This window comes from Botryllus schlosseri, chromosome 3 (assembly GCF_051294905.1).
Source record: "Botryllus schlosseri isolate E-star chromosome 3, Bs_hap1, whole genome shotgun sequence".
In the NCBI taxonomy this organism is placed as follows: Eukaryota; Metazoa; Chordata; class Ascidiacea; order Stolidobranchia; family Styelidae; genus Botryllus; species Botryllus schlosseri.
The window spans coordinates 1,240,295-1,263,430 of NC_137238.1; the positions used below are offsets into that span (position 1 = coordinate 1,240,295).

General features: G+C 40.0%; 1 protein-coding gene and 1 non-coding gene across 2 annotated transcripts in view; both read left to right on the top strand.

Moving 5' to 3' along the window:
• The window catches only part of LOC145435508 (meckelin-like), a 36,454-nt gene extending 29,761 nt beyond the window's left edge, over window positions 1-6,693 (top strand). Inside the window, exons 20-28 of the mRNA XM_080312787.1 lie at window positions 120-260; window positions 666-746; window positions 1,310-1,426; window positions 2,195-2,314; window positions 2,578-2,602; window positions 4,021-4,109; window positions 5,149-5,251; window positions 5,672-5,814; window positions 6,464-6,693. Of these exons, the coding sequence (XP_080168913.1) occupies window positions 120-260; window positions 666-746; window positions 1,310-1,426; window positions 2,195-2,314; window positions 2,578-2,602; window positions 4,021-4,109; window positions 5,149-5,251; window positions 5,672-5,814; window positions 6,464-6,544 (900 nt within the window). The 3' untranslated portion in view covers window positions 6,545-6,693. The remainder of the gene's footprint in view (window positions 1-119; window positions 261-665; window positions 747-1,309; window positions 1,427-2,194; window positions 2,315-2,577; window positions 2,603-4,020; window positions 4,110-5,148; window positions 5,252-5,671; window positions 5,815-6,463) is intronic.
• A 5,036-nt stretch (window positions 6,694-11,729) lies between these two features.
• LOC145436672 (U6 spliceosomal RNA) lies at window positions 11,730-11,831 on the top strand. The gene has a single exon (XR_013914396.1). It is a non-coding gene; the product is annotated as a U6 spliceosomal RNA (small nuclear RNA).
• Window positions 11,832-23,136: the final 11,305 nt, after the last annotated feature.

Consider the following 23,136-nt stretch of genomic DNA (forward strand, 5'->3'; position numbering starts at 1 on the left):
AGCTGTGTAGCTATATTTAAAATTCCAATCTAATTTGTAGAGGCTGAAAATTTTCCTGCTGTCCCACTTTGTCTTAACCTGTTAGTTGGTATTTATTGCTGATCCTCACTCGCTTCAAGATCGTCAACTTCAAGAATTTTGCATTGCTCAACGCCAGCACGGAATTGAATCCATCCTCAGATATCTATACTCCTGCATACAGCGATCTGCTGCGTTTTGGTGTCAGCATGTCCGTATTTATCGTCGTTGAATTACTGCAGGTTTGTGTTCGAATATGCAAGTATTCAAGTGAAGTCGATGCAAAATTGAATACATTGTTCATATACAAACAAATCCGACTATTTGTGGCTGACACTCGCCATGGGTAATCGTCAGCAATTAGTAGAGAATTGAGAATAACTTTGTATGTATGATTGCATGCACAGTTGTTAATGTACAATGTTCTTTCCAATTCTCTACTAGCTGCTGACGAATACTACTGAGGACTGTCAGCCCAAAATATTCATGTTTATTTCAATATCGATATACCATTCAATTGTGTATAGAAGGTCTGTATGTCCATTGTCCAAGATTCTCCTATCTATTTTAGGCAAGATTTATTCCATGTATTTGCTCTGTACTCTGTGTGGACAATATATCGACATAATTTGTTCTTTTTGTTTCAGCTGATCTACTTCAAGCTAATCCACGAAAGATTCATCAGCGACCGCATGAGGGATTTCGTGGATCTGTGCTCCGTTTCAAACGTAATGCATAGTAACTATCGTCGGTACTCGATTATGCGTAGAAGTGTTGGATTCTAAGTTAAAAAGAAATATTGTAGGCCTAATTTCGCCCCTAATAAACAAAAAAACTGTCAAGTACAAGTGATGATGATCTGAACACATAACCTTAGTGCAGGTTGATAAAACCTACTTGAGTAGTCATAAAAAGTAACATTACCCTGTCACTGACCATCTCTGCTGGCTACAAGTACTTGTTGTTGCTAATTCCATTACAATTTAGCAAATTTTTTGAGATTTGTGATGCATACCCTCAGAATTGTGCAATATTTACAAATGTTCTTTTTTGAATTCTGAGGAAATTTCTGAGAAAAAATTCTAAATATTTTTGTCACTAGGTGGTGCTACATACAAAATATTTAAAATCGATATTTGTCGCTTTAATGATGGTAGAGAACCAATTAAAATGTCCAATTAACCAATTCTGGGGCCAAGGAATTGAAAAAAATCAACTGTTTCGCTCTAATCTTAATCAAAAAAAGTGTATGAAATGAGTGACCCCGGTTGATTGTGCGAAACCATTTCAGGTGAGCGTGTTCATACTGTCGCAACAAGCCTACGGATATTACATACACGGACGATCCATTCACGGTAAAGCCGACACCGATATGTCCGAGATGAATGTCATGATGAAACGAGAAGAGGTTGGTAGAAAACTGCTTACACTGTGGTAAATTTTCAAAAATTATGGGCTGGTGATTAATATGTATCAAAATGATACACATACAGCACGCTAGTACATCAATTAGTTATTGCATATTCAGTCCATGTGATTGTTGAGCTTAAGCTTTCGGTCTGACAATGTTCTTATTTACTGGTTTGGTGGAAGAAAGTTTGAGAATTTCATTAGGCTTAGGGTACGATGTGGTAATTTTTATACTAAATAGAGTCAAACTGTCATTTTCGAAGCTCGATGGAGGTCGCCGTCTCTTACATCTTCAACGAGTCAATTTTTTAAATTTCTTTCTTGCATAGTGTGTAGCGTTATGAAATGAATGAGGATATATTTTGTTAATTTTTCGTGGCTTCCTGAAAATGGCTCGCGGACAACTAGTTCATTCCAGTCCTCTAATTAAAGCAAATTCAACAAAATGCCGGTAACTTAATTGTAATCTAGTTTATAGTTTTCCTGAAAATTGATACAAGAGAACGATATAATGCTAATTGAGCTAAGCTTAAATTAGTGTACAATTATGAGGACCAACCATAATGCGATAGGGACTGGACTTGCTTTTTATCGTCGTTCGTTCAAATTCGGAATGTAATTCAATTTCATTCATTAGTTTTAATCCTAATCTAATTTGAAAAACGTGAAAATTTTGTAGTTGCTCAACCCTGGTTGAGAAGCACTGATATAAATGTGTTCATTTTCGATGACAACGCGACTTATTCTGGATATTTTCCGTTACCAGGAAGATCTGGTGCCGAGACGCGGGCTCGAGACGGGTTCCGACAAGCAAGTCTTCGAATTGCTCATCCCGCCAAAGATGAGAGTACAGTACGACAAAATCTACGAGCCATTGCAGCAACAGGTAGGCTCTTTTCTGCATGATTTTGTGTTCGGGCGAGATCAGGGGCTCTCAATCTGTGGACCATGGCCAATGTACGCTGCGTTTACTGCCAGATCAAAGAGCTTTTGGGTCTTTTAGCACTTGAAGATTTGAATGGCCATGGCGGTAACGTCATGTGTTGATAGCATTTATAATATGCGCGTCTATTTAGAATTGTCAACTACTTGCTGACGATTATTCAATTGAAGAATTTACCGAATTAACGAATCTCATTACTTTTTCAGATACGTTCTCAGCCTCAAGGCAATGGTGAGTATTTCCGTTTTTTTCAGCATGTCAGTGAAAAACCTTGTATTTAACAGTAGGGTGATATTTTGAGATTGGTACTGCGGCTGTACACATTGAATTGAGGTCGTCTACCAATCGAAATATTCGGAGTCGAGGAGTGAGAGTTTATTTCTTTTAGTAACGAAATTTAGAGTCTCGGGAAATATAGTATCAGTACTTTCCTCCCACGATGGGAGCCTTGAACATTGGTCATATCATAGCGAACGATATATAAGACTATGAATGCCCATGCCCATGGAACCGACATTCTGTGATCTATCCTCGATATGGGCACCAACTTCAATGGAAAGATCATGGCTCGAGGTTACCTAGACCAAAGTTATTTTTGATGAAATGTGACTGGGGAAATCGAGTCCCCGAGTCATTCCAATTTCAGTCGAGTATGAAGCTTCAATTCGAGTATTTGAGTAACACTCATTATGATTTCATAACAGTTTGAAAGAAGGGCACAATTCAAATATGTACCTTTTATGATTGTGAAGAATATGGGACACTTCTTCGATAGTAGGCAGACATCGAACATGTTTCTCATGACCACGTCAAAATATACTATTTTTTTCCGCATTGGAATTAGGGTTGGGGGAGGGGATATTAGTGTTATGGAGAGCGATATTAGGGTTGGAGGTGGAATAGGGTCAAAGCTGAGGTTAGGGTATCCCATGATTAGGGTTGGGGTGAGGGACACTATGTCCAACCCTAATATCCCCCTCCTCCAACCCTAACCTTGGGATACCATAACTCCAACTTTGACCCTAACCCTAATATTCCCCCAACCCTAATATCGCCCACCCTAATATTAATATCCCCTCCCCCAACTCTATTATACCTCACCCCAACCCTCATCTTGGGATACCCTGACCCTCTCCCAACCCAAATATCCTCTCCACAGGTAAAACCACTTATTTTGGCTTTTATAAATTTTGATGTCTTCCTACTATCGAAGAAGCAGCAGATATCGTGGCGGCTCTCCGTCACATCAAAGATAATTTGGTATTGGACTTTGTGACAATGTTGTGGATTGATCATAATAGCAATATGTCATTTCCAGTAACGTGTGTGGCTTTGTAATACATGTTTTGTATGCTACGAGATGACTAATTGAGCATTTCAAGGCTTCCACAGTGAAAGTAGTATCAGAACTACAAATTACATTGATACATTAACTCTTGGTGACAAGGAGCGTTTCATTTCGGTACTGTAAAAAAATAGTCTTTCAATACTCTGGTATTATTATTACAATTGATTTGAGTGCTGAAATCATTCTATCCAGTCCTATTCGTATTCACAATCGTTTACCATCAGGTTCAGGAGTCCATTTTTTGAAAGGAATACCCAATTCACCATAAGTGCAATAGAAAACGATTGTACATTGTTCACAGGTGGCATGGGAAGAGACACGAACGTTATGAACGACCAAATGCGGGCTTACGGCGTCATGAAGAAATTTCTCACTTCGTTCTTGGATCATGTGAGAGTTTATGCATTCTATTTTAGTCTGTGTCAATCGAATCATTTTACAAACCATATACACACACGCACAGCGTAGGATTTCTATTATCACTACTTCGAATGGGTAGAGATAGAAATCGCTCCATAAGACTCAGGGTTGTAATGACTCGAGTCGAGTCCAACTCGAGTCAAGATTTTCCGATGACTCTACTTGACTCGAGTCATTTTCTCACAACACGGAAATGACTCAATTCGTGTAAACCAGTCTATGAACTTGACTCGGACTGAGTCATTGCGCATGACTCGAACCAAGTCATACGACTCTAGACTCAAACGGCCAAGACCGACATTTCATTGTAATTTCGAAAAAAAGTAAAGTAACCACACTGTTGTGATTTCGTTTATTGACAGCGATACTTGAAAATGCGACCAGAAACTGCTAAAAGTGAGGAAAATGAGTAGATTTTAAATGCGAACCATTCGATATCACCAACAGAGCTATAAAAGTAGGTTAACAAGACTTCAACTGTAAACTGAACAGCCAACACAATGACTCGCACTCGACCCTCTTCTCGCTGATTTGGACTCGAACTTGACTCGGTGGTGGATGGAAAATGACTCGACTGGACTCGAGTCAAAACTATAAAAGTGAGATTGACTTGTGACTTCTAAACGTTATTATAGTCTTGATAGACGGAGGTTGACGATTGCAAACCATTTAAACTCTTTCAATGGCAGCTCCACACGTAGACAAGCTTGTCGCCATGATGCAACAACAGCCATCTCACTGATACTGCCTTGTTCACAAGTTGCATAAATGAACATTTGTTTCAACAGATTGGTAACTTAGTTGCCATTACTGCGTATGTAGTCGCCAGCTTCCCACATAGGCCGGGAGTAGGTTTACCGACCTTTTCTTTAGCAATCAGCTTCTCAAATTTAGGAATTTGGGTCGAGAGCATCAAAAATGTTGTGAAACTCTGCAGTAGATCAATTCATGATCATAATTTACAATTCCGATAAGACGTTACCATGATTTTACTTCAATTCGTGTTCAGGGGCTGAAAGATTTGGACTACAGAGTCAGGGAAAAGCTCTTTCTGGAAAAGATTCTGGGCATTGAATTCCAAGACTCTACAGAAGAGGCGTTTTTCACCATCGGTAAGATATTCTTCTGATACTTTGATCCAGATTGGTACAAACTATCATTCTAGTTCGTTGACGGTCATTTAACTGCTGTTTTTTTGAGTAGTTCTAGATCAAAAAGTTGGTAATTCTAGTTCCAGTTGTAAGTTTTAAAAAGTGAGTAGTTATAGTTATAGTTGCCGGTTCCAGTTTAGAGTTTTGAAAAGTGAATAGTTTGAGTTGGACATTTTAAATAGTGAGTAGTTCTAATTCTAGTTGAGACTATTGAAAATGTGAGTGGTTGTAGTTCCCCATTTTAGAAAGTGTCCCGTTATAGTGGTAGTTGCAAGTTTTAAAAAAAATCAGTAGTTCTAGTTGTAGTTGGCGTAATGTGAAAATCCACGAGTTTTTATTAGTCTGCATCGATCCAAGTCAAATTTGTCGTGTTTCACGCAGGAGACGACAATTCCTTTGCTGACATCCTCTTCTACGGAAACGAGTTTGCTCTGTTTCTATTCGACGTGTTGCTATTCTCGTTGGTCGATTACGGGTCTGAGAATTTCCTGCTGGCGGCTGTTTTAACTTATCTTGTCGGAATGGTAAGATTGCTGATACGGTTGTTGATATACAATGTTCTTTCCAATTCTTTACTAGTTGTAGATGATTGCCCTTGACAGCCAGCCGAAAATATTCGGGTGTATTTCAATATCAATATAATTTTCAATTATACATTGAAGTTTTTTACCTCCAAGAGTATCTTCGAATCATTTGATATGGGTAAGTGTGGCTTGGCAGTATCGAGTACATGAGCGATTTGATTATTTCGCTCCTAGTCGCGTATTCAAGTATCATTCGTAGTGATAAGAGTATGGTTGATGTGAGCGGTTCGAATATGTGCTTTATATGCATTATACATCACACCGAAAGTAATTTTGTACTTTTGCGGCCATGCCTTGCACTTTGTGACCATTCGATATCACCACAGTTATAAAAGTGGGTTTAACAAGACTTTAACTGGAAACTGAGCAGTCAACACACTGACTTGGACTCGGACTTGACTCGGGGGTTAATCAAAAATGACTCGACTTGACCCGCGTCAAAGTTGTAAAAGTGAGATTGACTTGTGACTCGGAGCTTTGTGACTTGGTGAAATTGTTGTTGTAGTACAACAGCGAAAGATACTTGTCTATATTATCTGTTAAAAAGTGTCTGTCATTACTAATTCGCGGTTGATATGTTATTTTTCAGTTACTCAGACTTGTTCGGAACCAGTTGTCGCGGCATAATCTGGCAAAAAAGACTTTGATCGACAAGAGGTTTCTGATTTAGGGTGGTCGAGTGAATCAAATGCATTTTACTGTTTATAAGTACCATCGTTATATTGCCATCGTATTATTTTCACATCTTATAGGTATGCGGTATATATTTTTGTAGAAAAATAAAGAATATTGCTCGTAATAAAAACATGATTGAGTGAAGGCTTCGTGTGTGTGTTTCTGAGTTACAGCATCGCCGTAGTCGTAGGTAGGCAGCTTGGTGAGTGATTCTAGTTGCAGAACTACAGAAAGACACGTGTTGTCGTTTGGCGTGAATCGGAACTCCGTCGTTTTCCGTTGTGCGATGTTCTTGCAGACTTTGGTAACTCTCATAAAGTCATCACATATAACACTTTGGGATTCTAAACCCAACCATTTCAGACTTGTAGTGATACGCACCTGGAAAACCGATCCGATAAAATAAAAAGAGTTTAATCACTTCGGAATCGAGTCTAGTTAGATGAGTTTTAGTTGTGGATAAGGTCGTTACATCAATTTCTAGTTGTGACTTTTGAGAAGTACTTCTAGTTCTAGTTACGACTTTTGAAAATCCAGTAGTTCTTTCTAGACTGTCCGCTACAGCTATATTAGGACAGCAGAGATCAGGGCTTAATTTTTATTCGTAAATCTAATTCCAGTTTCGGATTTGAGATTCAATTCCAAATAGGAAATTAATTATCTCATCCAAATATGATAGGCGGGTTATCATGTTTTGGAATCGGGAAAGGAGGACACTTTTTCGAAATCTTCAGATTTACAATACTGGAGTAAAATTCGGAAAAATGGTACAATTACCACGAAATTGTGGTTGAGTTGACCAAAAAAAATGTCCAATTTCCGACTCAACTCCTGAAATACAATTTCTCATGCGCATTGTCCGTTGGCTATAACTAATAAAAAAGAAGGTTGTCACTTACGTTACAACCTCGAATTTCCTGTTTTGAGAAGTAGCATGAATTTAAAATCTAGCTTGAAAGTGATCGCAACTTCATATCTGATAGATCCCCGGCCAAAACGATCCAATCCGTTACGTTTTTTTCAAGCCCAGTCAATATTCAATTCTTGCTGATTTCTGCTGGACAGTGACTAAAATGCGGCTTTTGGAGTATTTTTTAAATGTGTGGCTATTTGGATTTTTGGTAACAGGTTTACGTCCTGATATTATTTCTCACCCTGCCACTGGCACAGCAGCAATAATTTTGATGATGTAGTTTTGACGCATTCATAATTCTGAACTGTTCATTTGCAATGAAGTATTGCTGATCTATAATCCGTTGGAAAGCCCTGAAAAACACAGGCAGTCAGACTTCCGTGGATTTTTGCCGCAGACTCTCCGTACCTAACGAATAAAATTATGTAGCCATAGTAAGCCTATTATAGCTTCCTTGGAAGTGTAGGCTATATGGTTGTATTTGGAAATTACTATAGTCTCATTTCACTAATGTATAAAACTTGATGTTATTATGCTGTGGTAAATTTCCTGTTGATATAATACTTTCACCCGAATCACATCCGTCATCACGCGATTCAAAAACGAGATGGAATATGAACGCTTGTCGGCGAACGAAAGATTCCAATATTAAACAAAACTGTAAGCTAAGTATTTCATTTCTAGATAGCCAAAGCGTGGAATTTTTCCATGTAATCGAATGAATTTAGTCACTTTAGGTTTGTACTTGCATATGTCGCTAAAAATTTATTATCCTGTCTCATCAGCCCACGCGACAAGATTTTACAACGGAGATGAGCCAGCACACTACGGTAAGGATTATTATTTATTTATTGATGGATACTTTGATGGATACTTCCATCACCTCGGTGATGGTGCTCCAAGTCTGAACGCAGACAGAACTAGACCTATATAAAGGCTAGATATGAGGTTCTCGAGGCTTGGCTTCCGGAGAGTCCCGTGTTATCATGCAATTACTTTGTTACTACGAGAAGGTTGTTGTTTCCAGGAAAATATCGTGATCGCTCACATGCAGGCCTACGCGAACAACCTGAAATAGCCTACGTCGCGTGATTTCAAATTCACGTTCTTTTCGATGGTCGATTCATTTCTCACTGCGTTCGAATTTATAGCGCGGGGCTCAGATGGCAAGGACAACTTGGCAGTGTCCTAGGCTAAACCAGGCCTAGAGTAGGCCTACTTTCTTATTTACTCATTTGTAAATTGTTACTCTACTCAAGTACCAACGAGGAAGTTGACCACCTCCGGAGGTTTCATCGTCACCGTCCGTCGTCACCTGAACGTCTCGGCCCGCGCCCGTCGGTACAAATCCCTAGATGAGTGGCTCGCAAAGTAGGCGATACCCCCATTGGGTGACAATTTTGTCGAGAGACAAGGGCCAATACACTAAAGGGGGTGTTGAGAGGGGCCAAACGTTAATATGTAGTCGATGGGAGTTGATAAAATGGCGGGGCTTACTACCTGAGATATCCCAGCCAACGAATGCGGAAAAGGATAGAATCGGGAAATGTGATTTCATTTAACCAATTCAACTTGTTACATGAATTTTCTCGACATTGCTATACGCGTTGTTTAAGTGCACCCCAGAACTACTTTTCATTTGCACATTAACGAAAACAAAAATGAGTAGGCCGCATTTCATCATCAATGAAAATAAGATCATGCAGTGTTGAAATATAGAAGTAGTTTATAGATTGGGTCAAAGGAGTCTACGTTAATACTCAAATATAAGCGAAAAATGATCGTGACAATTTCTACTCATTCACAAGTAGAAGTAGATATGAAAGGTCTGAAAATTTATCAAGTGGGCTGAGATTTATTTGGGGGTAAACGTACTATTTATTGTTTCACGGAGGTGGTGCTTTCGAAATTGCAAGATGCGTCTCTGCGAGTACTGCCAAGACTAGTGACTCAAAATTTTTACTACGATATCGACGAGATGACGTAGTGGTAGACCAACCACCGTTTGATCGGTCGTGGGTTCACTTCCCGGCGTGGGCAGGCAGAGTCGTCATGCAGACCAAATATTAGATCATAAAACTTATGGCCGAAGTTTTCCCGTTCCCGCTCAACACTCTTTGAGTAGCATGGAGATGAAAAATGATGTATATCTTTGATAATCTAACCACCATGCATTGCCATCACATATCCGTGAATTGCCTTATAATAGATTCAAAAAAGCCCTACTTGATCACCTCTTGTCGTTACACTAACACTGTTGCCCTACCTCGCCCAGACATTGCTTCATTGATGATTTGCTACCATTGTTTAATTTTTTTTTCTATTTTCCTTTCTTAACTAAACATTTTTTACAGCCAGACTGTTCTGAGTCAAGTGTACCTGTTTGATGCTGGTGTGATCAGACTAGATGACCTTCACGGTCTTATCGATCATTCCTATCTAATACCGAATACTGTGCACGCATATTTTCTGTACCACCATCACTGCCGTTTGTTATGTATTTTGGTTCGATGAAAATAAAGACTCTCTCTCTCTCTCTCTCACCACAGATAAGCAAATTTGGAATTTCTATGTCCTAATCCAATCCAAATTCGAACCTTCAAATCCTGATCCAAAACCTAATTCATAACTTTTGTATATTCAAATCCGAGTCCAATCCTAATCCGATTCTGACTTGAAATTCAGAATAAATGCCAATTTATGCAAGGCAGGAATTGAAAATTTTTCTTTCACAACCAACAATGATCTTGATTTAAGATGACTTAGTGTAGGGCTCCACCTCATGTTCATTGGCACCGAGTGTGCCATAAGGACATTAACTACTGTTCTGAATAAAGTCTGTCGCCATTCGCCACACGACTCATCAATCTCCCAAAAATCGGTAAATCCAACCCAAATCCTAATCCGCTCGAAAAAAAATCTAATCCAGATCACAAAAAAGTTCACATATCCGTTTTTTTTCCAAATCCTAATCCTAATTCATGCTCATCTCTGCTAACCCCCTACGTTATCTATTGCAACCACTTTCCTAAATAACATCTATTATTGTTGGAAGCAGGCTGTAATCAGACCAGTTAACCCTCGCCAGAGTCACACATCACACCCAGGTCCAACACCATTAACTTTCTTTGTTAGTTTGTTATTTCACATGATAATGTGATTTATTTCCGGTGCGAAGGATCAATAAACATCTCCCTTTCCTCGATGGTGCAGTCGAAAATAAACATGCTGCCAATAAATCATCTGGCAACAATTTTTTTGACCTCAATATATGCATAGCTATTTTGCTGAAGGATAGCTTATGCTATGTTCGTTTTTCATCGGCTAATATAACATGTCGAATGCTTGGAAACAGTGTTCAAGAAAAGAGTTAATTATAATGGTAACGGCAATAGCTTTGATAATGTTTCGCTCCGCTTGGGCCTGCAGTTACGTGGGGCAAATTTTCACAACGTAGTAAATTATCTGGCAAGACGTTTCTCGACATGGACCAAGTCGAAGACGCTAACTCGCACGGCACGTGACACGCTTGTTCATTTGAAGCGGCGTTTTCGTGAGAGGCGGTTCTCTTATTGAGTCGAGTTGCGTACTTGAGCAAGTTTGAGAGAGCGAAGACCACGTTTTTTTTAAATGTCACTTCATTTTAGATACCGGTCTGGCTTTAGTCAACATTTGCCTTGTTCGGCTAGCAAGCTACCAGTATTGAATCAGGCCCGTACAGTTCTTATACACCTCTATGACGCTCAAGTAACACAATGGACGGATTGCTGTTGTAGAATAGCAGAGGTGAAAAGCACAAATGAATATATAAACGGAGGTCATGGCAGCTGTTGTGTATCTGTCTTCAGCCAAATACCTAACATGCAGACAAGTGATTGTAAGCGAAAGTCCGTTATTACTCGGATGACGCGATCCTAAATCGGAACGAGAACACAGTACACCCATTATTAGGACTACGTAAGTACGTTATCACATCCTTTTCACCCCAAGACGTCGTGATACGCAATCCTTGAAGTATTTGGGTCGTCTTCGATCTTCGCGGTATGATTTTCGGTGTAGCAGGTGCACTGGTTGCTTCATCAGCAACCACGAAAGGTGTTACATCATTGAAGCAATAAGACGATTGTGGCGACGTCAATGTCTTCTCGGGTGTAGTCTTTTCTACCACAAGTTCCAGCTGAAGTCCTACTTCTGTTATAATAATTCCGCAGGTGTCTACGGTTTATTTTTATGAGCATGCCGGATTCTAGTCCAGTAAGGCATCTTCGTTCATCGGCGGTACACTTACTAAAATTGAAACGATACAGAGAAGATTAGCATTGGCCCCTGCAGCAAGGATATTTTACCTACGGATGTTCTCTGTTGGGTTGCTAATTTTGCTTGACTGCGCACGCGACCATTGACTTCAAAACGATTAGGTTGTCCTGCCGAAATCGGCCGGGACGCTCTCCCAACCAGACTAAGACCACTATATAATTTTCAAATTATTATTTTCCAAATTAGATTGGAATTGGAACTACAGCTACACACATTTCTTGATTAGGCTCGATTTAAAATTATAACTACATAGTTTTTCCTAATTAGATTATAATTACATCTACAATTTATCGGAATTAGATTAGAATTACACTTATAGCTACACAGATACGTGTGTACAGAAAGCTTGGGTCTTTTCGCACTAGCCAATTCTCCTGTAGCATTGCCAGGAAGCCAGAAATTATACTAGATTGAAAACTAGAACATGGAAACAAGCAGTTTCTACCCACATGATACTTGCCTACCCTACTATATGAAGCATTTCAACCTGGTTTTAGATCAACCACTTCTTGGATCACACGAAATACGGCGCTACACCCTATCACGAATTTCAACCTAGTGCGTTTTGCATCAACCATTTCTGGGACAACCAGAGGGTGCCTATGATTCGTTCCTTCCTTGCTAGATAAAGAACTCCTACCTAGTGCGCTTTCGGATCAACCATTTCTGGCATCACACAGTTGCTGCCTACCCGATCCCTTCCTTCCCTGCTAGATGAAGCACTACAACCTGGCTTTGGATCAACCATTTCTGGGATCACATGAAACATCGCGCTGCAGCGTGACGTACCTAAATACTGAATTTTCCTTTTCAGAAACCCCAGCTTTAGGTTTTGAATGATATTAAAAAGAACGAATGAAGAAATAATTGATTAATAATTAATTAATGATGATCGACTTCATGTCGCCCTCGACGTAATTGAAGGTGATCTGAGAATACAGAGTGGGTAAAGTTTGGGCTATATATCTGCGAACGAGATATTATAGACATACCGATTCTGATTTTAGTTCCACTGTGATTGATTTTTTTTCCGATATGGAACTGTCACTTTGACCTACGGAGGCGGCGTCGACGTGTGCGTCGGGGACGGGGGTTTGGGGGATTCACACTGTTCAATATGTATGGATTAAAATTCGATAAATTTTTGACTCAACACATTGATCGCCTTGGAGTTGCGTCGACCTCCCTCCCTTCTTCTCAATCGGTAGGGGAAGGAGGTCATAGACGATCGGAGTCCTGAACAATAAGATCATTGTTTGTATAATGATAATGACATTGGTGCCATATTCATTGAAATACCTTTTTACCGTTACGTCTTTCGGAGGTGGTTCTTCTTCCACAGCAAAATCAGTATTCTCTTCTTCCACCTCTTGAAAAATGAAGGATATCTTCTGCTTATTCATAATTGTCTACTTGAGCCTATACGTTTACTTGAGCCTATACGTTATCTGTAAAGATACGAAAAACGGTTAAAACAGAATTACAATAATGAACATTCTACGGCATGCGAAGAAAGTGGCGAAAAGGATAGCTAAGGGCGTATAAAACAGTAAACAAAGAATCAGTAGGTTAGCCGATGTCTTCCGTGGGTTTGAAGTACGAGTTGGGTATGTAGATATTCTTTCTGGCGACGAAGGGTCGGCTTTACAGCTTAACCGTGGTCGATTCCAAAACCTTTGAATGAAAAAGTAGACAACAGCCACGAACAAGTATGGAATATAGTGACAGTTACCATGAGCTCATATCATATAAATTATCTATTCACAGTTTACCGCTAAAGGTATTGGCCACTGAATGCTGCCTTATGATAGAAGGATGACAGATTATAGATAACTAACCTACGGATAGATAGGCAACACGTGACTCACGGTCGAGTGATGCGACAACGGCAGATTTGTTGTCGCTTCATAGCATGAAACGGGAGCGTAATTGCTAATCCCATAGATGACGACCCGAGCGCTCAAATTAAAGTTGATCTTATTTGAAAGCTACAGTCGCGCTGATTCTGATAATATACATTAAGCTTTCATCAAAGCAATGGAACCACCCCGAAATAGCCTTCAAAGTCTTAAAATCGGCATTGTTGTAAACAATTGCTACGGCGCAGCACAATGACCATAACAACGGTCCGTGCGTGGTTGCGATTGTTTAGAACAATGCCGATTTCGTGTCACCCCGAAAACAGCATGACATTACGAACGATAATCAACCTAAATGTAACAGTATTGGGGAGAGAGTATGTAAAGCTACTGCTGCAGAAGCGGTAATTCAGATCAGCGATGATAGCAGGCGCACTAGGGTTGTTCAAAATTTGGAAAATGTTTGGAATCTGCGTGTCCATCGCTTATTCTGTAGATTATTGTTAAAAAACAATAATGGGCTTGAAAGAAGCTCGCAGGAAAGCCGGTAATATTTGTCTAAATGCGTTTGAAAGTAGCGGTCGGCGAGTGGGCGGGGAATCGATGAAGTGGGCGGGCAAAGAGAAGCCATTAATCCTGATTGGTTGAAGCCGGGACTTTGTGAACACTGCTGGTAACGATTTTTGCGTGCTGTTGTGCAGTCGTTTCTGTTGGTGGCATTACAGACATGCTTTTGTTAATGTTGTCATCGTGTCATCAAGAGTCCATAGTACAACATTGCAACCGCCTAAGTTAATATCTACCTGCAGAAAGTGCTATGTATTGCTGTGCTCTCGCTAGTTGAGATACGAATAAACTAGAAGCATGCATCTTGCTACCTTCAACCTTTCCAAAAGTTACTGACAGTGAGTGAAACTCAAAAATTTACCACCAGGAGTCAACATCTGAATAGTACTTGTTATGACTAGTCGACGTCTCACCCATAAACGAACGCATGTTACACTTTTTATTCACAATTGAATGAAGGCGAAAAGCACTATTTACAAAAGACATTAAGAAAGTACGTTGTTGTCAGGCACAAGTTGCAGATTACAGGCTTTTGATCAGAGTTGACTTCCTGCTGTCTCCAACTGTCTTCCTATGCTGTTCCACAGCTTGAAGCAGACTGTCTGACCTTTGTTGTTCATTGTCAGTCAAGATTGCAGCATAGTCTGTGCTTAGCTTTACACCTCGTTGTGCGGCATCATTAACGACTTTGACAGAAGCTCATTCTGGTGTAGGAATCTGACAAGTGCCAAACATCAACCGGTTGAGCTAGCCACGCCCCAGAGCATTCAAAAACATCAAATATGTACCACGACTGTGGCCCAATAAAATCAGACAAAGTAGTGTCCTTGTTGATGTGTACAGTTGCATTCAACGAGGGCGGGTCTCTCCTGAAACTTGAAGTTAGCTCTACCTGCAGGAGCGTCTTTGCCATATCTTTTCGGGTTTCATTGCTTTCTCACTCGGCGAAAACAGGGCATATACAGCGGTTTCCTCAACGATATACCAGTCATGCTTTAAAAGCTTTTGTGAAGCAGCTTTGGAAACTTGTTCATCATGTTCCTTGTAACTCAACATGTCCTGGATGAATCTCAAGTCATAACCTACTGATCACGACCGATGCTGGAAGCAACCCAGGCAGGGATATAAAAGAGAACTAAAAATAAATTGAAGCGATGCAGCAGTTCCACTTCTTCGGATTTGTAATGTAACTGATCAGCCCACATGAACATCTTCTGAGCATACAGAATTGTGCCCATTCACCTTGCATGGTGTGTTGCACCAGCGTGTACTCAAAGGTGGTGTGGACACTGCCGGTGAATCCCCTTGGTCACGCTCTGATTGGGTAGTCAACCTTGTTATTGACGATCGATTTGCAGCACTAATTCAATGCAAAAGTCGGTGTTGTTATATGTGGAGTTTGAAGATGTTTTATATCGAGATGGGTGTCAAGATTTGGTGTGGTATATCCTAATGATGTCATCTGATACTATGCCGAGTTTCAAAGTCGTCACTCAATGACTAGAGTGTTAATTTCGTTATCGAAGTCAAGTGTAGATTTGTTAGCGTCGATCGTAGTGCAGCACCGTTGTGCTGTGTGTGCGACTCACCCTGTGGGATGTTCGTCGGATAGTTAGATAATTTATTATCTACTGATATATATTCTACTGGAATTTTACCTAGGCCAAAAATATACCATCAGCCAAGCCATCATAAAAACATTATCTTTGAACGTTAACTATTGCAGATTTCTAGACTTAACTGCTAATTGCATATTGTAATATGGTTTACTGCTGTGTTCCGGGATGTAACTGGTCTTCGGTCAAATCGAGAAAGGCGGGTGCCGGGCGTACATTCTTTAAAATATTAAGGCCAGATCTAGCAAAAAATGATGAACACAAGATGCACAGGAAATCATTGCAGGGATTTATTTTGTCATTACGAAATGCATCACATAAGAATGACACAGTGGCGGCTCGTGACAATATCGGGTGGTGGGGCAAGGGCTGCGAGCGACTTTTATCAACATGACGTCACAATGGCGTTTTCCAACGTAAAAACGTAACTTTATGATGGTCACATGAATTTCCCGACAACAGTGATTTTAACGTAGGTGCCGCCAGAGGTTTGCCGGTGAACCGTGACTTGAAGTGTGGTAACAAATGTTTTATTCATTTATTTTTAATCAAAGGATTATTTTACAAAATGTACGTGAACTAAGAATCGTCCCTATGCCACGAATCAAGTATCAGGTCATCCTTAGTAGCATGCGTTTTGATTTCATGGTAGAGTTATAGATTACGCAAATCGATAGACCCTAAAATCCGACCGTCACCCCAAATTCGAAATCCGGATCCAGTCCGGCCAGGTAAAAAAACATTGAAATCCTGCTCCGGCTCCTGAACCGGACTGTGGCCATCTCTGGTTACGACCAGGTGATAATAGGCAACCAAAGCGGAGGCACCCGGCGTACGATTGGATCAATAGACTGGACAACTTCTAGACCTCTCATTTTCGCTCTAAAGGCAACTGCGTAAACTACGTACGAAATAAAGATTCAATACGATTCATGTTCGCACTTGACTTGACCTGACTAATTCCAATGACTAGAACTCGAGAGATTGCGTAAGCCTAACTGGAAAGGTCAACGAGTTCGGACACATACGCAATTGTTATCTCATAGATTGGACCTGTCATATTGAATCCAGAACATCAATTTGAATGGTCTTTGAAGAACTAAGGACAGCGGCCTCGGAACTTCGGTCTCGGAACAACATAGTACATTTTGGCCTTGAAACTGGAGATTGTGACACAACACATACGGCTTACTGTCTATAAGTCTGCTGCGAAATCGCCGTTGGAAAATATATTAATCAATAAATACATGAATAAAAGCCGTAACTTAGTATACTGTTACAAGAAATCATCGAGAAGTAGCATACGCAATCTCATAACCCATTCCGGTATGGTACACTGTCAAAATCAATGCAAACAGACGAACACCGAACTTCGAGTAAAATAGATCGAGGAATAGGCTGATCGAATGATCAGCTGTTAGCCGACATCGAAAATGAAATAGCTATCGCAATTGACAGGGGATTGTAAGCAAATGGTTTGAAGGCCACAATTTCACAGTGAAATGGACATTGGCGAACATAAAATTATGTGAATATTTGAATGCAAACCGAGAATCTTGGTTAGCTGTTTCATGCGATCATCGAGATATACCATTGGAAATATCATCACCGATCTCGTTAGGGAACGCAGACTATAGATTAGCATAGACCGACACCGGCTTTTGCGTGAGATCCGCAATGACGTAGGTAGGCTAAGTATCAGATCAGCACGCATCTCTACCATACTCGACCTCGAAAACGAAATAACTGCCTCAATCATTGAGTGTCAACTTTAAGACTTGGCACCGCGTTCGATACTAAAATCAAGACATACCGTGTGAAAGCTCATGACAGATCTAGGCCCTATTTCTTGTCGCATTCTTTTTCTATACTATCTTCTTTACTTTCATTCAGTGTGCATGCCTCCTCTTTACATCGCCTAGGCCAAGGTGGGTGTCAGATTCCATAGACTACTCCTTGTCGCTTCGACATCTTCCTGTCTTTTCATTGTATCGCATTTTTTGTGGTGTATTGAACTGATAAAATTGCTAATAAACCAATGATGATGATGATGAGGTATGGAACATCGTTAAAATCAATAGAGACCAATAACGGCTTTTGCGTAAATTTGTTGGCGATAAATGAAGAGTCAGCTCTTACTCGACTTTGGAAACGAAATTACCACCCACATAGTTCAGTGACAAACTTAAAACTTGTTACAGCGGTCGATACTAACACTTACCGTGCCAAATGTCATGACCGATCTGGGTATAGAACATCGTCAAAATCAATGGAGACCAATACCGGCTTTTGAGTAAAATCTGTTTGCTGTACTATGTACATGATAGATCAGCACACACTGAACTTCGGAAACGGAATTACTACCATTATCTTTAAGTAGCAAGCCTGAAACTTGGAGCAGTGTTCAATACTACCTTCACGACATATCATACCAAGTTTCAAGAATTATCATGGTGCGAAACACCGTCAAAATCGACCTATACCAGCAAAGGTCGACTCAACGCATATTACGGTAACCGAGTTCAGATATAGATACGATTGTTACATCACACCTTAAGGGCGAGTAGGCATATTTGCCCCGGTTGCTCGGCCATTTTACGAATAGGAGAGAGTAAATCACCGTTTCTTTATTGTGCGCGGCTTTGAGAGAATAGATAGTGAAAGCTTGTTATGAGCGCTACCGGGGCAAGCCCCGGCTAGGCATTCACAAAGCGAAAACACAGAAGAGAATTCGATTTTCGCAGAGACTTCGCTATGTATGGGCGTTTGCAAGCGAAAGCACAAGAAGAACGCGGGTTTCGCTGTGATCTCGGTATATATTGATTGCTGTGCGTCTATAAATGGTTAAATTGTTATTGAACAGAATTTTAGGTGGGGCAATGCCCCAGTTGCCCTATAGGACGAGCCGCCACTGGAATGACAGTATATTGCACCAACTTCACAAGGAAACGTAAGATTAGACTCGGCAACAGACAACATAGTGTTTTGATAAAGCGATTAGCTTCATGATTTGTAGTAGGTTATGGCTTCAACCCAGGCCGAAGTCTTAATTGTAGAAATGTTATCCACGGCTTTCCCTATTATAGAGGCTAGAGACTGAACGACAATGTGGATAGAGAATACAGCATTGCTAATTGAAAACTTCAAGGTTCTTCCCTCGTTCAGTGTTTCATTATTCAAAACAGTATTGTTTTTCTTTGAGTCAAGGAAGGAGTCTGGTCAGTGATCTCCATTTGGAGAAATCGAAAGCAGATTCAATGTAAAATATTTCCAGTCATAATTCAGATTCTTGAGTCCTACAAAAAGATCGATATGCCATTGATGTATAAAAATATTTCTAGTATAGCGACCACATTCTTCAGCATTGAGATTCTGTATACCGGTATTGCTTTTCAGTGCTCATATTTGTGATGTGCATTTTGATGATGGTGATGACATCATCACTCTGAAGGAAAGGAGGAATTTGAAGATTGGCGCTGTACCAAAACACCACTTGCCCAAATCTCAAAATAGTTGTGTGCCACGCAAATCACCAGATGTTCGAAAAGTTCAACCGCCAGCTGCTGTTCGAAAAGTTCATCCTCTGAAAATCAGGCACTCAGACCAGGAGGGTATTTGGCATTCGATTAACAGCCTGTCATCGACATCGAAAGGTGATACTGACATGTGTTTCAATTTGCATAAACCAATGGTTATAGCAGGGTAGCCTACTTGTGTTCGTTGGCAGGTGATTGGATCTTTTACTCCAGAAAAGAGATGCTAGTCATGGAACTGCAATGGAATGATGCTGTTGTTCCTCGAATACGGTATGGTACAGTATAACCTGACATTGACATTGGTATGATAGCACCTTCTATGGCCAAGCACTAACAGGACTTGCCTTTAGGTTGGAGTTCGTACAGGATATTGAGCAGATTCATGCTTCATTTTATGGCTGGAAAATCCCCATTGACAGCACCACTTTACCAAACCTTAGATTCCAAACCTTGCATTCATTTTTGAGTGAGTTCCATCCAATATTTTGAAGCATTTTTCGCAGTTTACATAGCAGTAGTAAAGGGAAATGATGGAATGAATTATTCGTAGTTGGTTGTACGGTTTCAAGGCGACTAAATTTACAGGGGATATGGAAGCGCTGAAAATCTGTGGTGGTATTTCGGATTTAGTCTCCCCACGAGATATTATTATCCACCCTATTCCTATTTGGGATGGCACCAGAGTCGCATGTAGGGATTTTAAGAGATCTGCTCAATGTATGATCATTGGTAAAGTAGATGCTCAAATATATAGCTATTCAGTTTGAGGCAATAGTATTATTTACTATCATAGTTGAAGATTGTGAGGACAGTTCTTCGCAGTGCATTCTGTGTAAGGAGTTGGAGACCTCATCTGAGTTCACGGTGCAGCTGGATGAAGATTGTAATATTTCCTTTGAGGTAATCAGATTCACTACAGGCACTGCAGTTAACAAGGTAGCAAAGCCTAACTATAGCATATCTCTGCAAGCTGTTGAATATGAGCTACTGTGTGCAGTTTTCATTTGTATAATTGTTTCTAAGTTGCCATGCCTCTTTTTAGACATCTCAGGACATGGCTGGTGAACAACTAAATGACTGGCAAAAAGTTTTCATTTCCAATCAGACAAGAAGGAGATACCACCCTGATGTCATCAGATGGGCTCTGGAATTGCACTGTCGTTCACCTGCCGCATATCAGCATATCGTTACCAGCAAGGCTCTTGTGCTTCCTTCAAGCAAAACATTGCAAAGATTTAGGTGAATGTGTTCTTTTCATCTGTGATGTAGATCCATATATTTATGATGATTGATTTCAATGGAACTTTGTGAAGCCTGAGCCTGGCATCAATGATATCGCATTCGAAGAAATTGATAGAGTAATGACACAACATGACCACCTCCCTGCCTTCATCACCCTCGATAAAATGAAAAGTAATTAAGTGTGCATTTTGACATATATGATTGTAATTTTTTTTCGTGAAATTTTTCAGTCAGAGAAAATTTAGTGATGTCCGAAGGTAAATTGGTGGGCTTTATCGATGCGAACTTTTCTACCGAGTGCAAACTAGCTACTCACATTCTTTGGTGGGTATATTTTTCAATAAACTTGTATAATTGCAAGTATGGAATTACAATATTTGATCATTTTCCAGTGTTTTACTTGCGCACAGTGAAAGGTGAAATCTCTCTTCCCATTGCTTGGTATCCCACAATCGTCACTCATGGAGGAGATCTGGCATTGAAATTCTGGACCTTACTTCGTCACTGCGAGATAAGAGGCATTCAAGTTCATGCCGTTATTGCAGACGGCATGTCTACGAATCGCCAATTTTTCAAAGTGTTGGCTGGAAGTCAAGAGATACCTCTTAACTCCTCTTTCTCGGCACCGAATTCATACGGCCGTAATAGACCGATACTGATCTTTTCTGATCCACCGCACCTGCTCAAGGTATTGTGCGAAGCTATACTCTTCTTTCATGATAATTGTGATTTATTTATTACATACTGTGAGGAATGCTCTGCATTCCTCCAAACCAAGTGGAACCAAATATATGAACAAAAATGGGCATGATATTCTTTGAACTCACATTCTGAAACTTTATGAAAATGAGAAATACAGCCTCATGCTCAGAAGAACAAGACTCAGAGGCCCATATTAAATTGAATCCATATTCTAAAGTATGTTTTCCATTTTAGTATATTGTTATCAGACTTATCACTAATAGCAATTGAAATCTAGATGAAAGTAAACCTGGCAAGGGACATTCTGAGCTGGAATTTGTGCAAGATCTTCTGTTGTGGAAGGTAGTATTCAAATTTTTCCAATATGAGAAGTAGCCTACATATCTTATATATTTCAAAGGCTGAAGTGGATGGATTGGGTGACCAAAAGCGTATTCTTCCACGAGCAACCTTGGAGGGATTGATCTTCACATCACGCAATTTCGTATTTCTTTGTGAACGATTACTCCGAGAGTTGGATTATGTTTGCCTGCGGACCTTCTCACAAGATGTTTTGGAAGCTTTCTTCGGAAATCTTGTAAGAACCAATTTGTCCTGAATAATATCTCGTGTTCAGAGAAACTTGGGCAGGCATTCGCAAAATCCAGATCTCAAGGCTGTGGCTTACGGAGTGCAGCAAATCACCCAGCGCAAAATTATAAAAAAGATAAAAGGGGGTAATACCACTTTTGGCACAAAAAACGCGTGGCAAGAGGTCTGCAATGAGCCGATAGTGAAACGTCGTAAATCCAAAGGTCTGTAAGACCTGGTGTGCAGTAGAGTACGCGGCATCCTAATGTTGCAATAAATTAGATTAGAATTGAAATAATTGAAGCATAGAAACATTATACAAATTAGATTACTGGTATTTCGCTCTAAAATTATCTCGACTCAGAAAGGGGTTTATTTACGGTGCTTCAATGATGGAAATGCAAAGGGTCTGCAAGGTTATTCAGTCAATACGGTTAAGTACTGAGTTGGGACCACTTGGGTCAATATTTTAGAACTATTTTTTTTGACTCGTCACTTCATCGTACTTGTACTCGAGTCATTGCGCATGACTTGATATCAATGTATATATGTGCTAGATACTGTTCAGTGCTCACCTTATCTTATATTTCCTCTCAATAGAAGTGTTCCGTAATGGAGTAGCAAATCATGTCGCTTCTTTTTTCAGAATAAAAATAATTATTCTACCTGTGCTTGTCTTCTTGTCACTCAAATATAGGGGTAAATTGTAATACAAGATTCAGAACAGATTGTGGTATCCTCCTAAGACTCAATTTATTGCCATCAGATTGCAGAATAAAAAAATAAAAATGGGAGTCAAGCACAAGTAGTGAAGGTGGAGCAATGTTGACGATGCAAAGCTGCTATGCAATAAAAACCAATATAATAATACAAGAGAAAGAATCCATAACATGGATGCACTAATCAATAATAATCAGATTAGATTTTAATCTGAACAAGACACACATTGTGTAATGCAATACACAAAAAACAATGCATTGTAATGAACATAGGACGATGCCGAGATAACCAGTGAATACATAACTGAAAATGCTAATGACGAGCCAAAACTATTGAATTCGCGTGCTAGCAGCCTTTACTTTGCAATTTCAAATTACCTCTCAACCCTTTGGTCAACAGACACTTCCCTCGGATTCTGTCAAATAACTTTTTGGCAAATCCTCTTCCAAGAAGCTTGGTTACTGTTTTCACAATATGTGTGAGGATTGCGATATATATTTGCAGCAATTTTGAAGAAATATTGGTCTTTCAAGATAGTCTCATAA